The sequence below is a fragment of the Dromiciops gliroides genome, chromosome 4 (genome assembly GCF_019393635.1).
Source record: "Dromiciops gliroides isolate mDroGli1 chromosome 4, mDroGli1.pri, whole genome shotgun sequence".
In the NCBI taxonomy this organism is placed as follows: Eukaryota; Metazoa; Chordata; class Mammalia; order Microbiotheria; family Microbiotheriidae; genus Dromiciops; species Dromiciops gliroides.
The window spans coordinates 112,878,830-112,902,733 of NC_057864.1; the positions used below are offsets into that span (position 1 = coordinate 112,878,830).

Consider the following 23,904-nt stretch of genomic DNA (forward strand, 5'->3'; position numbering starts at 1 on the left):
GCCTGAGGTTCAGAGAGGTTATGTGACTTGTCCATAGTCACACAGCTCTTGGGTGCCAGACGTCGGATGAGATCCCAGGTCTTCTTGCCTCTTTTCATCATATTCTGCCTGTCTGGAATATCAGTGTGTGTGTGTGTGTGTGTATAGCACATGAGGACTCTTGTATATATGTGCGTGCACATACAGATTGTGTACCAAACCTACGATTTCATCAGTGACAAGAGATCTTAGTAAGGAATCTCTTCTACCCATGCAGATGGGTATCCTTTTCTGCAACTTACAATATTAGAGAGCTGTGTGGGATCCAGAGATGTTAAGTGATTTGCTCCACCTCACACAGCCAATAGCCCGAAGTGGGAATTAAGCCCCAGACCTTCCTGGTTCCAAAGCCAATTCTCTAAATTATCCATTCACTACTCCTTGCTTGCTCTGTTACTTATACATGCTTTGCTGGGGGCTCTGATCCTTTGAGGAAGGCCCCAGCCCTCCCCCACTTTCATTATTTAGAATTTCTGTGCCTCATGACTCTTCCTGAAGTCCCATTACCATCCTGCTGTGTCTTCAATGCCCTCCTTCCTCACATATGTCTCTTGGGATCCCTAATTTCCTTTAAAGTTCAGCTCAAGTAACACCTCCTACATAAAGCCTTTCCTGATCCCGCAGTTGCTCCTGACCCTCTCAAATTACCTTGTACTGTATTTATTTTACATATGCCTTGCATATACTTATATGTGTACTTGTTGTCTCCTCCAATAAAATCTAAGTTCCTGCCAGGTTAGGGACTTGTTCTGTTTTTGTCCTTGTATCTCTAACACCTAGTACAGTGCCTGGTTCCTAGGAAGCATTTAACAAATGCTTGTTCTTTGATTTATTGATGTGGTCAAATGTGTAATTATAAATATGACTCGGGGAGGGAGAATCACACATGTGGTCACAGAGCTAGAAAGTGTCTGAGGCCACATTTGAACTTAGGCCGACGAGTCTTCCTGACTCCAGGCCTGGCACTCTATCCAGTGTAGCGCCACCTAGCTGTCCCACTGACTAGCTGCATCAGTGTTTACTGAATGGAGAAGAGAATTCAGGCTTAAATCAGAGGGGAAGTAATCACATATCATTAGTGATAATAAGCCTTCTCTCCATCATGTTTTCCTGGATATAAAGGAAGAAGTACTAATGCTATATTATGCATTTTAGACACAAGTCTGCCAGACACAATTAAAAAAAATAATTTAACATTATTCTATACCCAAACAGGTCTACCTTAGAGAGAAAAGTGACCAAACTGAGATAATCTCCCCATGTCCTTAGACATGTCTCTAATACCATTTGAAATAACTTTAAAAGGAATTTTGAACAAAAGGTCACAATATGATTTCTTTTTAAAAGTTTGGGGTTAACTTTTGTGTGTGTGTGTGCGCAGGGCAGTGAGGGTTAAGTGACTTGCCCAGGGTCACACAGCTAGTAAGTGTCAAGTGTCTGAGGCTGGATTTGAACTCAGGTCCTCCTGAATCCAGGGCCAGTGCTTAACATCTTTTGATAAAACAGCAGTCACTTTAATCTTTTGGGGGAACACACCTGGAGAACCATTCTCCTAAAGTTACTCCTCCTCTGACCAAATTCTTCAAGGACTCCCCCAAGATGGTCACAAGATAAATAATACTAGCTAGCATTTGTGTATTGCAAAGCAAAAAGCAGGCCTGCAAAGTAGATGCTATTGTTATCTTCATTTTAAAGATGATGAACTGAGTCTGAGAGAGGGTAAGGGACTTGCCATACCGTTAAGTGATGCAGCTAGTAAGTGGGACAGCTAGGTGGCACTTCAGTAGATAGAGTGCCAGGCCTGGAGTCAGGAAGACTCATCGTCCTGAGTTCAAATCTGGCCTCAGACACTTTCTAGCTCTGTGACTCTGGGCAAGTCCCTTGACCCTGGTTACCTCAGTTTCCTCATCTGTAAAATGAGCTGAAGAAGGAAATAGCAGACCACTCCAGTATCTTTGCCAAGAAAACCCCAAATGGGGTCACAAAGAATTGGACACGACTGAAAAATGATCAAACAACAAAAAGTAAGCATCTGAGGCAGGATTCTAACTCTGTTCTCCTAGCTCTAAGTCTGGTGCTCTGTCCAAGGCTCCACCTGAAATAAAGACACCTCCTCCCTCTGATCAGTACCCTAATCCTTTTAAGAAGGAAATAGGGAAAGAAAGACCTGCCATTAGTCAGAGTCCATGTTCTGATCCCTTCAGGGGAAGAGAGAAGGCAATGATCTTAAATAGGCAAGAGGTATTTCTTGCTCCAAGTTGGGTTACTGCCTCCTGATCCATTCTCTGGAGTGTGAGCTATTGTGCCAGACCCTTTGCACACTTTTGTAAAGGGAAAAGTCTGGAAAGAACTTTAGAAATATTATTTCTTAATAGTTTCAGTTGAACTCAAAACATGGTATTTTTTTTAATATGCTTCCATATGGGCCTAGTTATGCAATCTGTGCCCCTGATAGAGGCCTCTTCATTGCCTTCCTTTCTCTGCCTGTCCTTTCTCCTGCTGTTTTGCTCCTAATTTATATCAATTTCACAAGCTCCAGCCCTGGAGGAAGCTTTCTGGCTTAACCCCACTACAATTACTCTTTCACTCTTAGGCGCTCTCAACCTTAATCATTTTCATAAAATGCTCAGCTCAAAAGGACATTAGAAGGGGCAGCTAGATGGCGCAGTGGATAGAGCACCGGCCCTGGAGTCAGGAGTACCTGAGTTCAAATCCGGCCTCAGACACTTAACACTTACTAGCTGTGTGACCCTGGGCAAGTCACTTAACCCCAATTGCCTCACTAAAAAAAAAAAAAAAAAGGACATTAGAAGTCCTCTAGTCCAACCCCCACATTTTACAGATAAGAAAACTGATGCCCAAAGATTTTCACTTCTCTGCTGGTTAGCATCGCAGCTAAGATGGAATCAAGATCTCCCGACTCCCATTCCAGGGCTCTTTACACCCTTTCTTGTCCTAGCAATGTGGAATCTCAAGGCCAGTATCCTGGCACAAAGACAACAATTTTGGTCTAAGAAGTTAGAAAATTTTTTGTTCAGTTGTATTTAGTCATCTCCAACTCTTCAGGACCCCATTTGGGGTTTTCTTGGCAAAGATACTGAAGTCGTTTGCCATTTCCTTCTCCAGCTCATTTTACAGATAGGAAACCGAGGCAAACAGGGTTAAGGGACTTGCCCAGGATCATGCAGCTAGTAAGTGTCTGAGGCCAGATTTGAACTCAGGAAGAGGAGTCTTCCTGACTCCAGACCTGGTATCTACTGTGCCACCTGGCTGCTGAAAAATTTAGAAAACTTATTAGACACAAACAGCATAAAATGCAAAGTTAAGATGACGTGGAGGTTAAATAAAAAATTAGACATCTCTTTTCCTTATAGAAAATAAATGTACTTGTATCTAAGATCTTTGTAACAGGTATAGAGTTAAGTCTCAGTTCATTACATAATTCAATTGCCTACAGAATCTCTGAGTTGGAAAGGACCTCAGAGGCTACCTAGTTCAACATATACCTAAGCAAGAATCCATTTACCACATCCTCAATCCCATCATCCAACTTTAGAGAAAAGGAGCCCACCACCTCCAAGGCAACCCATTTTACCTTTGGATAGCTTGAATTGGTAACCTGAGCCTAAATCTGTATTTCTGCAGCATCCGCTGGTTGCTTCTAACTCTCCCCTTTAGAGCAAACCCCAGGGCTTATCCCTCTTCTAGGCAATAGCCCTTTGAATACCTGAAGGCTACTGTCATGTTCCTGGGAGGGCTTTGCTTCTTCTTCTTCACTTCACTATCCATCCTTGCATGTTATGGCCTCGAGGCCCCTTCACCCTGGTTGTCATTATAATCGCCACTATGGGTCCTCATAGCCACCTCAGCATCTCATTTTGTGGAAGACTTTACATGTATTCTTCCTAAATTTGATCTAACATTCTAAACTCTGGAAATCTTCTTGAATTCTAATTGTTTCATCCAGCATGTTCACTATCTCTCTGAGCTTTGTGCCATCTACAATTTGACAGGCATATTATTGATGCCTTTACCTAAGTCTGAAAAAAAAAAATTAAATGTCATAGGCCAAGGACAATTCCCTTGGGCAATCCCTAGTGGCCTACTTCCAATTTGACATTTAATGATCCATAACTTTCCCAGAGGCAGTGTGGCATAGGCGATGGCATATCTGGTTTGAAGTTAGGAAGACCTGGATTCTTTTTTTTTTTTTTTTTTTTAGGGCAATGGGGTTTTAAGTGACTTGCCCAGGGTCACACAGCTAGTAAGTGTCTGAGGCTGGGTTTGAACTCAGGTCCTCCTGAATCCAAGGCTAGTGCCTTATCCACTGCGCCACCTAGCTGCCCCAGAAGACCTGGATCCTACTTGTACTGTGTTTGTTGTTGTTCAGTTGTTTCAGTCTTGTCCAACTCTCTGTGGCCCTGTTTGGTGTTTGTTTTGCAAAGATGGGGGAATGGTTTGCCAATTCCTTCTCCAGCTTATTTTACAGATGAGGAAACTGAGGCAAATAGGGTTAAGTGACTTGCCCAGGGTCACACAGCTTGTAAGTGTCTGAGGCCAGATTTGAACTCGGGAAGAGGAGTCTTCCTAACTCCAGACCCGATGCTCTATCCATTTCACCGCCCACCTGCTCAGAGGTCTGTCATGCTAGCTCCACATGATCATCACTTCCCCCCCAGATGTCCATTAGTCAGTCCCATAATAATATGGCCTAGAATTTTACCAGAAAGGAAATCAAATTCAGTGGTTAATAGTTTTCAGCCTCTTGTAGCTTTCCTCTTTTGAAAATCAAGACAACACTTTCCCTTCTCTACTGTTACAGCACTTTCTCCATCATGACTTGCACTCAGTTGGATTTAAGTGAGGGAGGGCTGTGCAAGGTCACTAACTTCACTCTCTCCTCCAGAGCCATGTGGATCCAGTGCCAAGATATATATCAGGATGACTGGAAATGGCCCCAGATGTTTGAGGCAATTTCAGTTAAGTGACTTGCCCAGGGTCACACAGCTAGAAAGTGTCTGAGGTGAGATTTGAACTCAGGTCCTCCCAACTTCAGGGCTAGTGTTCTATCCATTGTGCCACCTAGCTGACCCTTGATTAGAATTAAGTTCCTCAAGAAGAGAAACTTGGTTATGCTCATTTTGAATTCCTTACATACACAGTAAGTGCTGAATAATGTGATTGTTAGCTCCCTAGCCTCTGGAAGTGGGAGACTTCTTAAGACCCTACACCTGTTCCTCAGATTTTCCAGGAAAATGTTTTCACCCCTTCTCCTTGCCTTCTAGGAAGACCAGCCCATTTACCTGGCAGTGAAAGGAGTAGTATTTGATGTCACTTCTGGAAAGGGTGAGTTGGGTAGTTCCTTGATTTTTTTTTCCTGAGAAGCTTGGGAGATGGAGGTAAAAGGGAAGGAAGCTAAAGCACAGAATCAACCAAAGAGTTGGAAAAGTACAAAGGACAAGACCCGATTAAATCCAGGAGTCTGGAGATGAGTTCAAATCTCAGTTCTTCCAGCTATGTGATTATGAGCAGTAGAACACTCACTCATGTATATAGGGTTCAGACCATCACATAAATCATATAGCAGTTAAGCTATAGAGTAGAGAGTGATATTGTTCCCTGGCAAGGTGCATTGAGATGTATATCAGTAAGCATAAATATTCGCATTGAGGTCAGCTGAGATGTAAGCTTAAACATTAACATTTGGGGAACTCAAAACACCAGCTTTGTGCAGATCTGAGCCCTGGGTGAGATCAAAGCATTCCTGGAGCCATCCTGCTCACCAGGAATGTGTCTGACCTCTACAGTAAGCTTTTAGGTTAGATCATTTCTAATCACATAATGCTAGGTTCAAGCAATATTTATAAAAGATAAATAATAAAGTTTTTTTAAACACTAGGTTCTGATTTGAGCAATACAAGTCAACCCTTACTGATCTGCTCTAGTATGTATACCTTAGAAAGGGGGCACAATTTGACTATCTGATTATTATGAATATGATTATATTATATTTTTTTTTTTGGTGAAGCAATTGGGGTTAAGTGACTTGCCCAGGGTCACACAGCTAGTAAGTGTTAAGTGTCTGAGGCCAGATTTGAACTCAGGTACTCCTGAATCAAGGGCCAGTGCTTTATCCACTGCACCATCTAGCTGCCCCCTATGATTATATTATTAATAATAACTAGCATTTATATAGTGCCTTATGGTTTTCAAAATGCTTTGCAAATATTATTTTATTCAATACTTACAACAACCCTGGGAGGTAGGTGCTAATATTATCCCCAGAAAAAGAGGCAAACAGGGTTAAGTGACTTGACAGGGTCACACAGCTAGTAAGTATCTGAGGCAGGATTTGAACTCAGGTCTTTCTTCAGATCTGGTTCTCTATCCACCACAGCACCTAGGTGCTTTATAGAATATAATCTATTTTAGGTCATTAGATAGAGTGGAAATGTAAATGGTTTGTATGACATATTAGAAGATAAAGAATCTATTCATAAAATGATGTATTAAGCTATAACATAACATAATGATGGGGTACTGGACTTGTAGTCAAGAAGATTTTCCATATCCTGGTTGTGTTTAATCCAATAGTATTCCTGTGTTAGCCTACCCAAAAGTCTAGAAATAGCAAAATGTCCAGTCGTTTCAAGGCCATACCCAATATAAAACGTTTCGTTGTTTCCCTTAAAAGTAACTGTTTCACTCAATCTTTCTTCAAATTCCTTTACTTTCTCGCAGTTCTAAGTAACTCCTGAGACTGCCTTGCTAACAAGGTTTTGTATTTGGAAATGTTTTGTTTCAGTGGAAGTTCAGTGGTTCATTGAGTTCATAACTATATACCATTTGCCTGGCATAGCCTGCATTATAGTGTCCTTTGCATCTCTAGCATCTCGTATATTGACTTGAATGTTAATAGATGTCCGCTGACTTGAATTCTCCTCCTTAAGCCATTTAAATTTCTCTAGTTGGACACCTTTTGGACATGGATGGATGGATGATCAGTGAAGGTTCTTCATAGTTACTAGCTGTTTAAAATTCTTTCAAAAATCCTATTGTCTCATCATCATCTATGCCTTGTATTGCTATTATTTCCCTTGAGATCCTTTTGTTCCTACAAATTACTGTTGTTATATTTAATTAAACTCTCTAAAGTAATTGCTTGGTAGCTTGATTTGTATAGTACTAAATCTGTAAATTAATTTAAATTGAATTGTCATTTTTATCATATTGGCATATTAAGGCTAAAATTCTAGCTAGTCTGTCTAAAATATCTAATGAGTGGTCGCCAATAAATTATAAGCATTAGCAAGAGTTAAGACTTTTAAGCATTTATTAAGGAGAATAAGAATTTGGTAAAGAGAGAGAGAAAGGCCTACATTCATCTATCTATTAAAGGGAGAGAGCATTCCTAGCTCCGCTTTCCGCCAGAGTCCACAGGAAAAAGAGCGAGTCCGGGCGTTTTCTTTGGCGTCAGGAAGTGACGTTTGCTGGTGGGAGGAAGAAGGGGGGAGCCTGGCGCTCTGACTCGGTTTCTTTTCCTGGGGACTCTGGCAGAGAGTGGAGCTAGAAATGTGCTCTCCCTTTAATAGATAGATGAATGTAGGCCTTTTTCTCTCTACTAGATTCTTATTCTCTTTAATAAATGCTTAAAAGTCTAACTGTTGCTAAAGCTTATAATTTATTGGCGACCACTCATTAGATATTTTAGACAGACTAGCTAGAATTTTAGGTTTAACAGGTTGTTGCCAAATAAAATGATGGCAGGTTTTTTGATTTATATTTATTCTGTTCATACACACACACACACACACACACACACACACACACACACACACACACACACACAATATTTGTAAAGAACTTAGCACAATCCTTGAACATAGGAGGTGCTATAAAAATGTTTATTTCCCTTCCCTCTCCTTCAAATATTATCTCATTTGATTCTCACAGTGACCCTGGGATATTGGTGCTGTTAATTGTGCCTGTTTTGTAGATGAGTAAACTGAGTGATTTAAGTGATTTTCCCAAGATCATAGAGCTAATAAAAGTCAGAGGCCAGATTTGAAGTCAGATCTTCCTGACTCTAGGCCCTGCTCTCTATACACTGTGCCATCTAGCTGCCCAGAGTGTTCATATTTGTTTATAATTTTCTCACAAAAGTATTTTTTAAATACAAAGGATTCAAGATAGGCACTGAGGAGATGAGGAAACTGGGATATTCTTCCTGGGAATTATAGCCCAAACCAAATTAATTTACTTTTTTTTTTTTGCATTCATTTACTTTTTTTAGTGAGGCAATTGGGGTTAAGTGACTTGCCCAGGGTCACACAGCTAGTAAGTGTTAAGTGTCTGAGGCCGGATTTGAAGTCAGGTACTCCTGACTCCAGGGCTGGTACTCTATCCACTGTGCCACCTAGCTGCCCCCTCATTCATTTACTTTTAATTTTGCTGCAGACTATTTCAGATAGCTTGGGTCAGAATCTTTAATTATTTTTTTCCAGTTAACATTTTTTTCCTCCTTCCCACCATTATGCCCACTAAAAAAGGAAAAAGAAACTAAATACAAACTCCTATAGCAAACATAGTCAAGCAAAACAAAGTCCTATATTGGTCATGTCCAAAAATGTATTTGTCATTCTGCACATTTAGTCAATTGCCTCTCTGTCGAGAAGTAGGCAGCAATATCCATCATAAACATTTAGTTTTGAATATTGTCTCTCTAAATTAGAGATGGGACTTTTCCTTTTTTTTTTTTTAATTTTTTTTTTTTTTTTAGTGAGGCAATTGGGGTTAGGTGACTTGCCCAGGGTCACACAGCTAGTAAGTGTTAAGTGTCTGAGGCCGGATTTGAACTCAGGTACTCCTGACTCCAAGGCCGGTGCTCTATCCACTGTGCCACCTAGCTGCCCCATGGGACTTTTCCTTTTAACCACAACTCTTCTATTTGCTATCTCCTGAGATACTGCTGCATTTATCTACTATAAAGGGAAGAAAAAATATAATCAGCAAGCTCAAAATCATGAAGGCCACTTCGTCATGGTCTTCAGAACTATATGCTTTCCTTCTGCCAAAGTACAAGCCACAAAAACATTTTTCTTTACAAGACTGGACATGAAACCAGTAAGTATCAGGATACTATAAAATGTATTTTCTTGATTTTTCTTTAAATTCCAGAGACCATTAATGAGGTCCCTGCAACCTGGAACCCTCATATGGTTTGAGATATTTCATTTGGATGAAAATGCTGTTAGTATTAAACAGTTTAATGAAAGTTAAGTTGTTCAGTGTGTATTATCTCACCACCCTAGACCATCCTTCTCTTGAGGGTAAGGAGTATGAAGTTTAAAAAAAATATATAGATTCTTTCTAATTCCCCAGGCAAGCTAATAAAATCTTTTGTACAAAGTGTGTTCAATAAATATTTGGTGATGGTAAGAGAGAAAAGAAAACTTTATTATTATAAAACAGTTACTGGAACTTTTTGGCTATGGTTTAAATATATGGACCAATTCGACTAAAGTTAGCAGAGGGGAAATGGTTCTATTCAAATAACCTTTTTATTTATATAATCAAAATAACATTTTAAAGGACATTTTTTTCCTCTCTCTTAAGACATAGGCAATTACAAGAACTAGTATTTGGTTGGAAAAAACTGCTGTAACAGTTATTAACAAAAACAATATAGGTTTTGGGGAGATGTAATTAATAATAATAATAATAGTATATATGTGGCCTACTTTGTGCCAAGTACTGGGCTAAACATTTTACAAATATTATCTCACTTGATTCTCCCAGCAACCCTATCTCCATTTACACACTCTCTATAGGGAATATCTCTTCAACTTGGAACCGTGATGGATTGCCTCTATCACATGAACTTGGGGAACAAGGCCAAAAACAAAGCCATCCTTGTTCTTAAGAGGTGGAAATTATGTTTTATCAGGGGCAATAGATAGCATTTATATTGTATGTGGGTGTGTGTGAGTATTCAACTAGATGACCTATAGAACTTATCCATCTATATGTATATCTCTTGACAGTTGGTAAACACAGACAGCAAGTTGGGCCCAGAATTAACCAGGAGGATAAGATGAGGCCAATTGACTAAGATTCTAGAATCTAAAATCTGAGCTAGAAGGGAGCCAAGAAACCAACAACACCAACCCCTTTGTTTCATATATGAGGAAATTAAAGCTCAAAGAAGCTAAATTACTAGGTCAAGGTCACATAGTAAACTAGATTTAAACTGAGGTCTTCCGATTCCAGAGGTAGTACTCTTTCCACTGTACTATGACAAGATTCTTCTAGATTAATGACTGCGAGACATGGGGGACAACATTTTCCAGTTATATACTAAAGGCTGCTCATGTCCACAGTGTGCCTCCCACTTTCCCCTGTGGGAGACTGATTTTGAATTATTCAAGGGGTGGGGGGAAGAAAATGTGTCATCAAGAAAGTACATGAGCTAGGTGGTGCAGTGGATAGAGCACTGGCCCTGAAGTCAGGAGGACCCGAGTTCAAATCTTACCTCAGACATGTACTAGTTGTGTGACCCTGGGCAAGTCACTTAATCCCAATTGCCTTCAACATCTGGGGTCATCTCCACTTGACCTGATTTATATCTTACCACTAGATCCAGACGCCTCTGGAGGAAAGAGTGAAGTTGGTGACCTTGCACAGCCCTCTCTCATTTGAATCCAAGTCACTGCAAGTCATGACATCACTCCAATGTCATGGTCATCTTTGAAAACAAAGGATAAACAACAACAAGGCAATCAACCTGGCTATAGTCACTCCTTTGGAGTCTTTAGTCATTCTTTGGAGGGCTTGGGTTCAAATCCTGCCTCCGGAATTTACTAATTATGTGACCCATGGTAAATCACCTAACCTTTCTATATTTATGGTTTCCTTATCTGCAAATTGGAAACTGGAAGGGAGAGTTAGATTCAGTGTCCTCTAAGGTATATTTTACCTCTAAATATGGGATTGTATCTCCCTGCTAGTGGATAGAGACCTAGGCCTGGAGTCAGGAAGATTGGAATTCAAATCTGGCCTGTTATTAGCTATGTGACCCTAGGCAAGTCACTTCACCCTGTTTGCCTCAGCTTCCCCATCTGTAAAATGGGCTGGAGAAGGAAATGGCAAACGACTCCAGTATCTTTGCCAAGAAAACACTAAACAGGATCATGAAGTCAGACACGACTGAAAAAACTGTGAATAACAAGAATTATCCACAAAAGGAACCATCACTAAGGGAATATAGTCTACTTGATATTCTCTCGTCCCTCACCTTATAACAAACTTTTGGGAGTAGGCAGCAGGGCAAAGATGTTGGGCATTTAGGAGAGATGGGCATACCATAAAAATAGGGCCTTTTTAGTTTCAGCCTGAGGCCAGGTTTGAGTCAGCGTGGGAAGACTGGAGGTACTAGTGGGAGCAAACCAGATGTTGTTATATCTTTCTGGGCTCTAGCTCCCTCTATAAAAGGTGGTGGTTGAACTAGATATGACCTCCTCCAAGTCTAATTCCATGATCCTAAGATCCTGTGCTACACTGTAGAAATGGGAGTTGTTATGAGAAACTAGAAATAAAACTGTCAATAAATATTTGTTGAGGGGCAGCTAGATGGCGCAGTGGTAAAGCACCGGCCCTGGATTCAGGAGTACCTGAGTTCAAATCCGGCCTCAGACATTTGACACTTACTAGTTGTGTGACCCTGGGCAAGTCACTTAACCCTCATTGCCCCACAAAAACAAAAACAAAAACAAAACCCCAAAAAACAAAAGCAAAAACATTTGTTCAACTGAATTGAATTGCAAAGGAATTGAATTAAGAGACTTTCCTGTTGTCTGTGTAGACTTCTTAGAGACCTGGGAAGATTTTGCTGCCCCCTCAGAATCTGATGGGCATCTTTAAGCACTATCTTTGCTCTCTCCTTTTTTGCATTCTGCTGGGTTGATTTTCATCACCAGCTGATGTTCTCCTCCGTACAGTTCCCCATTCCCTATTGTTTAGCCTATGAATCATATATAGCTCTTTGCAGAAAGCAACACCCAGTTTAACACCTCATGTTGAATCAGTTTTAACAAAGTACAGACTGAAATACTGTGAAACAATCATGAAGGTAACTCCTGTCCTGAGCAGCCAGCTTTTGCACACAAAAGTCCCAGCTCTCACGCCACCCTCATTAAAAATCTTTTCTAATCTAACCCCCTCCTACCTTTCCCTTCTTCTCACACTTTACCCCTCAACACATGCTCTTCTATCCAAACAGTCTTCGCAAGGGCATAATCTCAGTCATGGTGACAAGTATCCTGGCACTTTAACAGTCATTGCTCCTCATAGCAAAAGGCAGAGTCTGGACTTCTGCTCCATTCTTTTTTTTTTTTTAAATAGTATTTTTTTCAGTTACATGTAAAAATAGTTTAACATTCGTTTTTATAAGATTTTGAGTTCCATATTTTTGTCCCTCCCTCCCCCCTCCCCACCCCAAGACAGAAAACAATCTGATATTGGTTATATATGTACAGTCACATTAAAAAATTTCCACATTAGTCATGTTGTGAATCAGAACAAAAGGGAAAAACCAAGAAAGAAGAAAAAAAAGAAAAAAGTTAAAACAGTATGATTCAATCTGCATTCAGATTCCACAGTTCTTTTTTTTTTTCAGGATGTGGAGAGCATTTCCTATCATAAGTCCTTTGGAATTGTCTTGGATCATTGTATTACTGAGAAAAGCAAAGTTTATCACAGCTGATCATCACACAATGTTACTGTAACTAAGTAGGATGTTCTCCTGGTTCTGCTCACTTCACTCAGCATCAGTCCACTTGTCTTTTTATGTTTTTCTGAGATCTGCCTGCTCATCATTTCTTACAGCACAATAGTATTCTATTCCATTCATATACCACAACTTGTTCAGCCATTCCCCAATTGATGGGCATTCTTTTGATGTCCAATTCTTTGCCACCACAAAGAGCTGCTATAAATATTTTTGTACATATGGGTCCATTTCCCTTTTTCATGTTCTCTTTGGGATATAGACTTAGGAGTGGTATTACTGGGTCAAAGGGTATTCACAGCCCCATAGCCCTTTGAACATAGTTCCAAATTGCTTTCAAGAATGGTTGGATCAGGGGGAAGCTAGGTGGCGCAGTGGATAAAGTACTGGCCCTGGATTCAGGAGGACCCAAGTTCAAATATGGCGTCATCCACTTGACAGTTACTAACTGTGTGACTGTGGGTAAGTCACTTAACCCCCATTGGTCCACAAAAAAAAAAAAAAAGAATGGTTGGATCAGTTCACAACTCCATTAGTGTTCTGATTTTTCCACATCTTCAACAGTTATTTTCCATTTTTGTCATATTAGCCAATCTAATAAGTGTGAAGTTGTACCTCAGAGTTTTTTAAATTTGCATTTATCTAATAGTGATTGAGAACATTTTATTATATGGCAATAGATATCTTTGATTTCTTCATCTGAAAACTGCTTGTTCATATCCTTTGACCATTTCTTAATTGGGGAATGACTTGTATTCTTATAAATGAGGCCTCATTTCAAAAATATATAGAAAACTGAATCAAATTTATAAGAATACAAGTTATTCTCCAATTGAGAAATGGTCAAAGGATGTGAACAGGCACTCTTCTGCCCCATTCTTGATGGGAGTGCTTAGAGGAAATTGAAAGCCCTTGATATTTCCATAACATCCTGAAATCTTACGTGCCACCCCCACAAGCATATCTGCTATCCCTGTAAATGTTCACTCATTTCCCTTTTGCTAATTTACAAGCTGAAGTCAGGGCTTCAAGTTTGGCCTGTTTTGCTGAAGAAACACAAGGAAGGGGTCCTGACTCAATGACCTCCTCAGTAGTGGTGATAACATACTCGGCAATCAATTTACCAGAATCATTTCTGAGGCAGGAACCATCTGTGTAGCAGAAATAATCTGGGTTTAATAATTTTAGTAATCTCAGTTTCTTGGAGATCTTCTTGGGGGATTAAAATAATGTCAACAATTTTAATACAGTCATGATCCTGAGTATAGTCAGAGTTTCCATCCTCTTTGTCAGGGAGGAAAGTGCTACGTTGAGAACTCTACATGTGGAGATAGTTACATTAGGTTTGGATAGTAAAGACATCTCTCAGTCTTTCAAGATGGAGACTATTGGGTGATAACAGATGTCCTAAAAATTTAACTGGATAACAAAATACTTCATGGCCTTTCAAAATCATTTGTCATTGGTGCATAAAGCAGTGATGAAAGTTAATCCAATTAGCCATCTTGATCTAAAAGTAAAATATGCTTTTTTTTTTTAAGTGAGGCAACTGGGGTTAAGTGACTTGCCCAGGGTCACACAGCTAGTGTTAAGTGGAACAAGTTTCTCTGGCCTATTGGGGAAACCTCCAGTTTTCACATTTAAAAAAAAAAAACAACACAAAACTTTTCTTGCTATTTACACCAAGAAGCCAAATTATTTTCCCCGAGAGTCACACATTCATTATGCCTAGGGAATGTCCCAGAGGGGAAACTTGAATTCAGTTGTTCCTGACTGAGATCACTCCTTGTGAATTCACATAAAAACACTGTAATTATCTATTGCATTTCTAAACAAGCTGTTTCAATTATTCAACATCAGTCTTTTAATAGTTAAAGCTATATAATCAATTTATAACCCAAAAGAATACTGGTCTATAATTATCAAATATTCACATTGGTAAACTGAAGTAACTTGTTTTAAAATCATGCAATTAACAAACTTCCAGATCTATGACATTTTTAAACATTTTATCTTAATGCAAATATCACAATAAATCCTGACTTAAAAAACACATCTTATTAGAAGACATATTTCCCATAAAATAAGACTAGAATAAATTCAGTCACAACTGAATCTATTCCCAAATGGTATAATTCTCAATTTATCTAAGGCTCATTTACTCTCAGTATTTCAATATGAGACCATTATTATCAATAAACTAATTTTTACATGGTGATATAAACTCTGGTGACTGAGAAGCCAGACAGTTCCCCATATATAAATTGAACCTGATCTACTGACCTGGATTTAAAATTTCCAATATTAGAGATCAATTCCCAATTAAAGTTGTTGGTTTGTTTTTTTGTTTTTTTGTGTTTTTTTTTAGTGAGGCAATTGGGGTTAAGTGACTTGCCCAGGGTCACACAGCTAGTAAGTGTTAAGTGTCTGAGGCCGGATTTGAACTCAGGTACTCCTGAATCCAGGGCTGGTGCTCTATCCACTGCGCCACCTAGCCGCCCCCCAATTAAAGTTTTAACAAATTTCTTAAAAGCAGATTAAAAAACCCCAACCAAACAAACAAGCTGTAGTCACCCTCTAACTGCCTCTCTGTGTAAATTACCTTTCTGACAATTCTGCTTTGCGTGGCAGAGGACTGCATAACTCAGTAAAAGATAAGGGACTTTGCTTGGACAGCAAGAGGGAAGAAGAAAAAAAGGTTGCTTTTCACTCATGGACACACACACAGAGAACATTTTAACACAAATAGCACTCTACAGACACAAAAACAGTAAACAGTAGTGGTAAAAGATTGCTAAAATAATTTAGCATGCACAAATTAAGTCCTCTACATCTTCAAAGACCCATTAATTTAAGGCAGATCTATTTTTTAAAAATTAGACCTTTTGGGGGCAGCTAGATGGCGCAGTGGATAGAGCACTGGCCCTGGAGTCAGGAGTACCTGACTTCAAATCCAGCCTCAGACACTTAACACTTACTAGCTGTGTGACCCTGGGCAAGTCACTTAACCCCAATTGCCTCACTTAAAAAAAATTAGACCTTTTTCTGAGAGACAAAAATCTTATTTTCCTGTTTTGTTTTTTGAATTTTTATTTTGTGGAAGAGAGGAGGGTTCAGATTAAAATTTCCTCTTAGTTGATTCAAAATGCCATCAGAAAGAAAAAATGAGTTCCACTCAGGACCTTTTCTTTTTGGGGAAAGAATCAAGAGTAAACTCAAAAAAGGAGACTCCACTGTGTGGCCATTAGTGCTGCAGTTCAGACTTAGTCAAGTTTTACCAACTTTCCAAGTACTTATTCGAAGATGGTCCATACTTGGAAGACATAGCAGCAGTCCATTCCAGTGGACATGCCAAAGCAGACAACAAATTACCCATGGGTTTTGCCAGCCCCCCACCAAACAAAGAGCTTTAGGAACTCAAGCAAAAAGGATGCAAATTCTGAATTTGCAAGAGCCTCTTACCCAAGTTGAGCCACTGAGTTTGAGTCCCAACTCAATGGATTCCTGCTGGTGTCAAGCATCTGAAGTAAAAAACAGGGTTCAGCTGAGCAGGGGGTCTTCAAATCCTGGATGAGCCCCCAAAATGTCAACCTGAAAATTAATAAAACAATCAATATAATAAATATCATCAATCAATATAATAAAATTAAAGTCTTTAGCTGGGGTAAAAGAGCTATAACTCACCATAGCAAACTAGGCGTACCCAAAGGATGGGGCAAAAAAAAACAGAGTTTATATAGGGTACAAAACAACAGCGCATGTGAAACAGCTGCCCTTGATTGATTACATTTTGTTTCACCTGTTAAGTCTTTTTTTTACATAAGCTGGTAATCAGAGGCTGGATTTGACAAAAGTTTCATCAGCCCCAGGCAATTTATTGGTCATAGGAAAGGAAATTAAAAGTTAGTCAGTTTTCAGATAATTGAGTTTGTTGGTGGTTAACAGTTCTAAATAACAAGAAGTCAGGAAGAGCAACTGAGATTTGGCAATTAAAAGATGGTTATTTTAATATGTCTTATTGATACTTCCTTCTACATATTTACTATTTTTGAGTGGAAAAACATCCATATTGAACACTCCCTTGGGAGAAAGAAAAACAATTAAGCAAAAACATCCTATCCAGCTATCATATATGACAATGGAGAATATTCTTCCTTATTCACCTTCTCCCCCTCTATCCCTGTTCTCCAAGGAGAGAGGTATATTCCATTCTTTCTCCTCTTGAATGTTCTAGGGTTTTTCAAATATTCAGGGTTCAGCTTCCTTTTATTTTATTTTATTTTATTTTTTGTTTTTTGTTTTTTGGCAGGGCAATGAGGGTTAAGTGACTTGCCCAGGGTCACACAGCTAGTTAAGTGTCAAGTGTCTGAGGCTGGATTTGAACTCAGGTCCTCCAGAATCCAAGGCCAGTGCTTCATCCACTGTGCCACCTATAGCTTCCTTTTATTGATGTTTTCATGAATGGTATATACTGTTCTCTTAGTTCTGCTTGTGTTAGTCAGTCAACACATACATTAAGTGCCTGTTCTGTGAGGGACTGTGCTAAGTGCTGGGGATACAAAGACAATTGCTTTTGTCTTTGGTTATCATATACTATCTGTTTGTTTTAGATTATTCAGATATGTCATTTCTTATACCATAATACTAGTGCATTAGATTTATATACGAGAGTTTTGTCCATCCATTCCCTAATCAATGACCACCCACTTTATTTCTCATTTTACTACCATTCATATGTTGACATATTTCCATATCTGATCTCTCTCTCTGTATGTAGATGCATATATAGATATAGATATCTATTGATCTATTGTTCTATCTACCTATTGAAGTTTCCAGTGATTTCCTGGAATCATGGAATGAGATTCTAGTCAGTAAGTTGGCCAATTAGTAAACATTTTTTTTTTAATTTTTTTTTTATTTTTTAGTGAGGCAACTGGGGTCAAGTGACTTGCCCAGGGTCACACAGCTGGTAAGTGTCAAGTGTCTGAGGCCAGATTTGAACTCAGGTACTCCTGACTCCAGGGCTGGTGCTCTATCCACTGCGCCACCTAGCTGCCCCCCAATTAGTAAACATTTTCAAAGTGCCTTCACCTACTATGTGCCAGGGAACCATGCTAAGCACTGAGGATAGAAAGAAAGGTAGTATCTCACCCCAAGGAGCTCATAGTCTAATAGGAGAGACACTATGAAAACAATGTACAAACAAATCATATGCAGGTTTAATTGGAGAAAATCAACAGAGAAGGCCCTAGAATTAAGGGTGATTGCCAAAGGGTTCCTGTAGAAGATGGAATTTTAACTGACACTTGAAGGAAGCCAGGAAAGCCAGGAAGTAGAATTGAGGAGGGTGAGAATGGTAGGCATAAGGGACATGGATGATGGATGGATGGATGGATGCATGAATAGATAGATAGATAGATAGATAGATAGATAGATAGATAGATAGATAGATAGATAGATGGATGGATGGATGGATGGATGGATGGATGGATGGATGGATGGATGGATGGATGGATGGATGGATGGATGGATGGATAGATAATTTTCCACACCTTATCTATCTATAATATCTATTACAGATATTAGTCCCATTTTACAGTTGGGGAAACTGAGGCTTTGCAAAGTTAAGTAACTTGCCTATAGTCACTCACTGGTAAGTGACCAAAGCAAGATGTCAAACTACATCCTTCTAACTCCAAATTGAACATAGCATATGCTAGGAGTTCTTAGACATTTTGGTTTAAGGACCCTTTTACTTTTTTAAAAAAAAAATTATCAAGCCTCTTTTAAAAAGAGCTTTTGTTGATACGAGTTATATCTATCAATATTTACCATATTAGACATTAAAACATGTTAGTGTCCTTATGAAGATAGTTTTGACTCTGTGGACCCTGAGAAGGATGCTTAGACATCTCCAGGGGATGCTGGACCATATATTGATTGATAGCTGCTACCTCAAAATGTTGACTGTTCAATTTTTTGTTGCCTCTTTTTCTCCTTTGTTTAACATACATCAGTCCTGAGCAGTTGCAAGTTTGTTATAAGTCTCCTCAGTTCTCTAGAATACAATGTGCTGCAGGAAAAGAGAGGACCTGGGTTCAAATCTTAATGATGATGTTTATTGCCTCTTTGTTCTTATCTAAGTCACATCTCCCTGAGCCTCAGTTTCCTTATCTGCCAAAGAAAGGTTTGGACCAGATAGCTTCAGAGGTACTTTCTAGCTCTAGCTCTGAGTTTAAGTGTCTTTTCCACTAGAAGGGAACAAATTTATGAAATTTACTCTTCTTGCCCCTAGTCTCTTCAGTTATATAACCAAAGAATTAAGATAAACATTAAAATAATAAGTATTTAAATATGATAAATCCCAGTCTGAAAAATAAAGTGAGTACAGTTCCTTTGAGGTGAAATTTGAAAGATTTATAATATGTGAAATTGTCTGTATGTACAGTCATATAGAAATATGTATATATCTTTAGAAAAAGGTCATTTTATATTTTATTGTAGAATGGATATATTCACATATATCTAGAGACTGGAAATGTGTATTTTGAATATACAACAAATTCATCATTTGTAATAATAAATTGCCTTTGAAAATTTGCTTTGAAAAAAAGAATAAAAAAAATTGCTTTATAAAATTTTATGGCCATATTCTCCATCTGACATTTCCCACACATGACATTAAAAAGTCAATTATCGGGGGCAGCTAGGTGGCACAGTGGATAGAGCACCGGCCCTGGAGTCAGGAGGACCTGAGTTCAAATCCAGCCTCAGACACTTGACACTTACTAGCTGTGTGACCTTGGGCAAGTCACTTAACCCTCATTGCCCAACCAAAAAAACCCACAAACAAACAAAAAGTCAATTATCTGGAAAATATTATAACAATATTTTACTGTACATATAAATGCATTTACTCGTACACCTAGATTTGTTTTATCTTCATGATTAAATGCTGTTTATCTTAAAAGAAATGGGTTTTTAAAAACTGGGCTGCTGTTTTGGTTTGTAAAACAAGTTAGACTTGGCAATAAAGCACGTGCTTTAGATTTCCTTGGTTTGAGGTATTGTTTACTCTGGCAGGCCTTTCTTTAAGTCAAGCCTTCTGTTTCTCTTTCCCTTCTCACCTACCAACACTATCTGAGGTCTGCCGATCCTGAAGCAAATATGTGCAAACTGTGCATTCATTTTTATCTGAATGCTGATCATTACCAAAATCCTCTTCTTGAGCATCTTCCTGCATGGATTCCAGGTGATCCTAGATTCTCAAAAGTTATTGGAATACCAGTTCTGGCAGATCCTAAAACCCATAAAGGCTTTGCCCCTAAGGCTAGTGTTTGTCTGATGGACTGTTGCTAACTCCAAAGAAGCTTGTCACCAGAATATTGGGCACCAGGAAATGAATCTATATATTTTTTTGCCCAAAGCAACTTGGGTAAGTGGGTCTTGCAAATTCAGAATTTGCATCCTTTTTGCTTGAGTTCCTAATGCTCTTTGATTTGGGGGTCTGGCAAAACCCATGGGGTAATTTGTTAGCCTATTTAATAAATTGATATTAATTACCCAGAAACCTTTTCTCTCAGGATTTTCATTCATCACACATTATACATGTGAAGTTATGTAAAACATATTTCCAATATTAGCCATGTTACCAAGAAAAAAAGGCAAGAAAAATCACGTGAAAAAAAGTGCTTCGCTCTGCATTGCAAATTCAGTTCTCTCTCTGGATATGGATAGCATTTTTCCATCATGAATCCTTTGGAATTGACTTGGATCACTGTATTGATTGGGGTAGCTAATTCTTTACCAGTTGATCATTGTTGCAATATTACCTTTAGTATGTATAGTAAAGGTACCATACTATGTACTGTGTACTGTGTGTACTGTGTCCTGTGTTCTCTTGGTTCTGCTAATTTCACTTTGCCTCAGTTCATATAAGTCTTCCCAGACTAAAGCACAGGTCTGATCATGTCATTCCTCTACTCAATAAATCCCAGTGGCTCCTTATTAGGATTAAGTATAACTTCTCTCAGAGATTTAAATTTCTCTACAACCTAACCTCTCCCTACCTCTCCAAATCTTTTTATATGTTAAGTCCCTACACATAGTCTTTGACCTAGCCATAATGACCTGCTTGCTTTTCTGTAAACATTCTGTTCTGTTATATATCTCTGTGCCTGTTCACTGACTCTCCCCTATTCCTAGAATTCACTCCCTCTTCCCTTTTTGCCTCTTGGAACCTCTGGCCTCCTTTAAAACTTGAATCATGTGCCATCTTCCATAAGAGCTCTTAGCTTCTAGTACCCTCCCACCCCAAACTTTCTCACATATATTCTGAATATCTGTATGTGTGTGTGTATGTTTTCTTCTCCATTAGAATGTAAACTCCTTGAGGGCAGAAACTATTTCACTTTTATATTCTCAACACTTAGCACAGTACTTGGTATAAGTAGAAGCTTAATAACTGCTTATGGACTGATTGACTGGTAGATGATTCAGAGGCAAACAAACAAACTAGCACATTTGAACTACCCCATACCTGAAATGATGGATATAAAGCATTGTGCAAGACAACATAAATATCATCTATAATAATAGAATAATGAGAAATTATTTCAATAATAGAGGGGTGTTGTTGTGTTTTCCCCATCTCCAGGCCAATCATCTCTCTTTTAAGATGAGTATTGGCCTCAAAAGCCACTCAACATGCATATGTATTAACAGTTACACACACACTTAACCTTCCTTCTTCCCTGGTATAGAGTTCTATGGCAGGGGAGCGCCATACAATGCCCTGGTTGGGAAAGACTCCACAAGAGGGGTGGCCAAGATGTCTTTGGATCCTGCAGACCTCACACACGATACTGTAAGCCATATTACAGAGGGGGAGGGGAAGGGGGAGGAAGAGGGAAAGGAAAGGGGAAGAGGAGGGGGGAAAAGGTGGCCATTGTTGTTTTGTTTTGTTTTTTTCAGGGCAGTGAGGGTTGAGTGACTTGCCCAGGGTCACACAGCTAGTAAGTGTCAAGTGTCTGAGACAAGATTTAAACTCAGGTCTTCCTGAATCCAGGGCCAGTGTTTTATCTACTGTGCCACCTAGCTGCCCCCTCATTGTTTTTTTTTAAATTTTTCTACATTTGGTTTTGTCAAAAGGTTTCCTTTCCTTATCAACTGGTTTGTGAAGAGGGCAAAAAAGAAAGGAGAAAGCACCATGTAAAATTAATCCTCCTCCTTTAAACTCTCTTATTTTTTTTATTTTTCCTCAGACTGGACTCACAGAAGAGGAGCTGAAGTCCCTGGATGATGTCTTTACTAACGTGTACAAAGCCAAATATCCTATTGTTGGCTACACAGCACGTCGAATCCTAAATGAAGATGGCAGTCCCAATCGGAACTTCAAGCCCGAGGATCAGCCCCATTTTGACATTAAGGATGAGTTCTGACAGTCTGCTAGAACAGATGACCTTGGGGAGAGGTCAACCACAGAGGGCAGGGGGCAATTTTTGGCATTCAATGAGGAGTGAGTGGAATAACTCAGAAGTACTCAAAGTGTCTCGGGCTGGAGTCTCTGAATCATTTTTTGATATGAATAAAATAAACTTTTACAAAGAACATTTCTTCTTCTCTTTCTTCTCCTTCTTCCCTTTCTCCTCCTTCTTTGCACATTTCACCCACAAGATCATAGGGTTTAGAACTGAAAGGAGCCTTAGAGATCAACTCATCTAATGCACTCAATTTACACAGGAGGGGACTGAGATCCAAAAAAGTTAAGGTACCTTTCCCAAGGACAGATAGATAGGAAGAATGTGGGGTGGCTAGAGTACCAGACCTGATGCTAGAAAAACCTAGATTTGAATCCTGGCTCAGTTATATTTTAGCTATATGTCCCTGGACAAGTCACTTAACATCTCAACTTCAGTATCTCCATCCATTAAATGGTGATAAAAATTGCACCTACCTCACACAGTAATTTCGAGGATCAAATGAAATTATATATGTAAAGTATTTTGCAAACCGTAAAGCACTGTGTAAATGTCACCATAAATTTTTTTAACAAAGTGGTTTGCCACAGTCAACCTCAACTCAACAGTTCAAAAACAATTTTCTTCAAACCCACCCCTTTGTTGAACAACTCTGTTACTGTCCATCAACATTATCTTCCTAAGACATGTACCGATGAACAAGTTCTATGTAACTAGTCCGAACAATAAAGTATTCTTCATCCACTTGGTTTTTCTGGTATGGATAGTTAGACCAAACTCTTTTAATTTAGGAAGCTTTGCAATATTCTTGGGCTTCACCATCTGTAGGGAATATCTGCTCAATTTGGACTCTGCTCTCCATCACTTACAGTACTAAATAAGAGGGTTCATTTGGCAAAGTCTCATCCCTATGATCTGTAATCATCTTGTGTTCTCTGCTGACTTAAGTGAGAGACAGAATGGCTTCCCCTCTCCTATATCATTTTATTCCAGCTTCCTGCTTTTCTTCAGGACTCTCCTCAGCTCCATATGCAGTTTTTCAGGCAAGGAGAGGCTGAGCCTCTTAGATTCTCCAATCTTTCAGTGTCACTTCCCCCATTCCAGAAGAGAGCAAAACTTGCAGAGTATAATTTCCTGGGTGCAGAGAATAGTTTCCAGCTCTTGTTCTTCCCCCTTCCATTTGTACTCCACATTTTGTCTTTATCACCACCCGCCATATACACCTTCAGATACAATTCATTCTCTCATACACAAATAGAAAAAGGAAAGGGAAGAGGGAAAGATTCCAATATCTCCTTCATCTGTGTTATCCCCAGTGGATAGACTTGCGTTAGAGCTTTGCAGATGGCATCTGGCATTCCCTTGATATCTGGTGTAGTCTATAAATATCACTGGCCAAAAGCCTCTGGGTTGTTTCAACTCTTCCAGGGCAAAAGTCCAAGGAAAGGGAGCTAGGAGGGAGGGATAGGAGAGAGAGGAGGAGTAACTTACCCTAGCCTCATTCACTCACCTGCCACTTTTCCATTTATTAACCAATTAAACTCTAGTTTTGCAAAGAAAAAGTGAAAATAGTCCCTGTCCTCAAGGAGCATACATTTT

The 23,904-nt window shown here is 39.2% G+C and overlaps 1 protein-coding gene across 1 annotated transcript in view; it reads left to right on the top strand.

Moving 5' to 3' along the window:
* The window catches only part of NENF (neudesin neurotrophic factor), a 30,771-nt gene extending 8,336 nt beyond the window's left edge, over positions 1 to 22,435 (top strand). Inside the window, exons 2-4 of the mRNA XM_043964169.1 lie at positions 5,325 to 5,385; positions 21,589 to 21,692; positions 22,090 to 22,435. Of these exons, the coding sequence (XP_043820104.1) occupies positions 5,325 to 5,385; positions 21,589 to 21,692; positions 22,090 to 22,266 (342 nt within the window). The 3' untranslated portion in view covers positions 22,267 to 22,435. The remainder of the gene's footprint in view (positions 1 to 5,324; positions 5,386 to 21,588; positions 21,693 to 22,089) is intronic.
* The last annotated feature ends 1,469 nt before the right edge of the window (positions 22,436 to 23,904 follow it).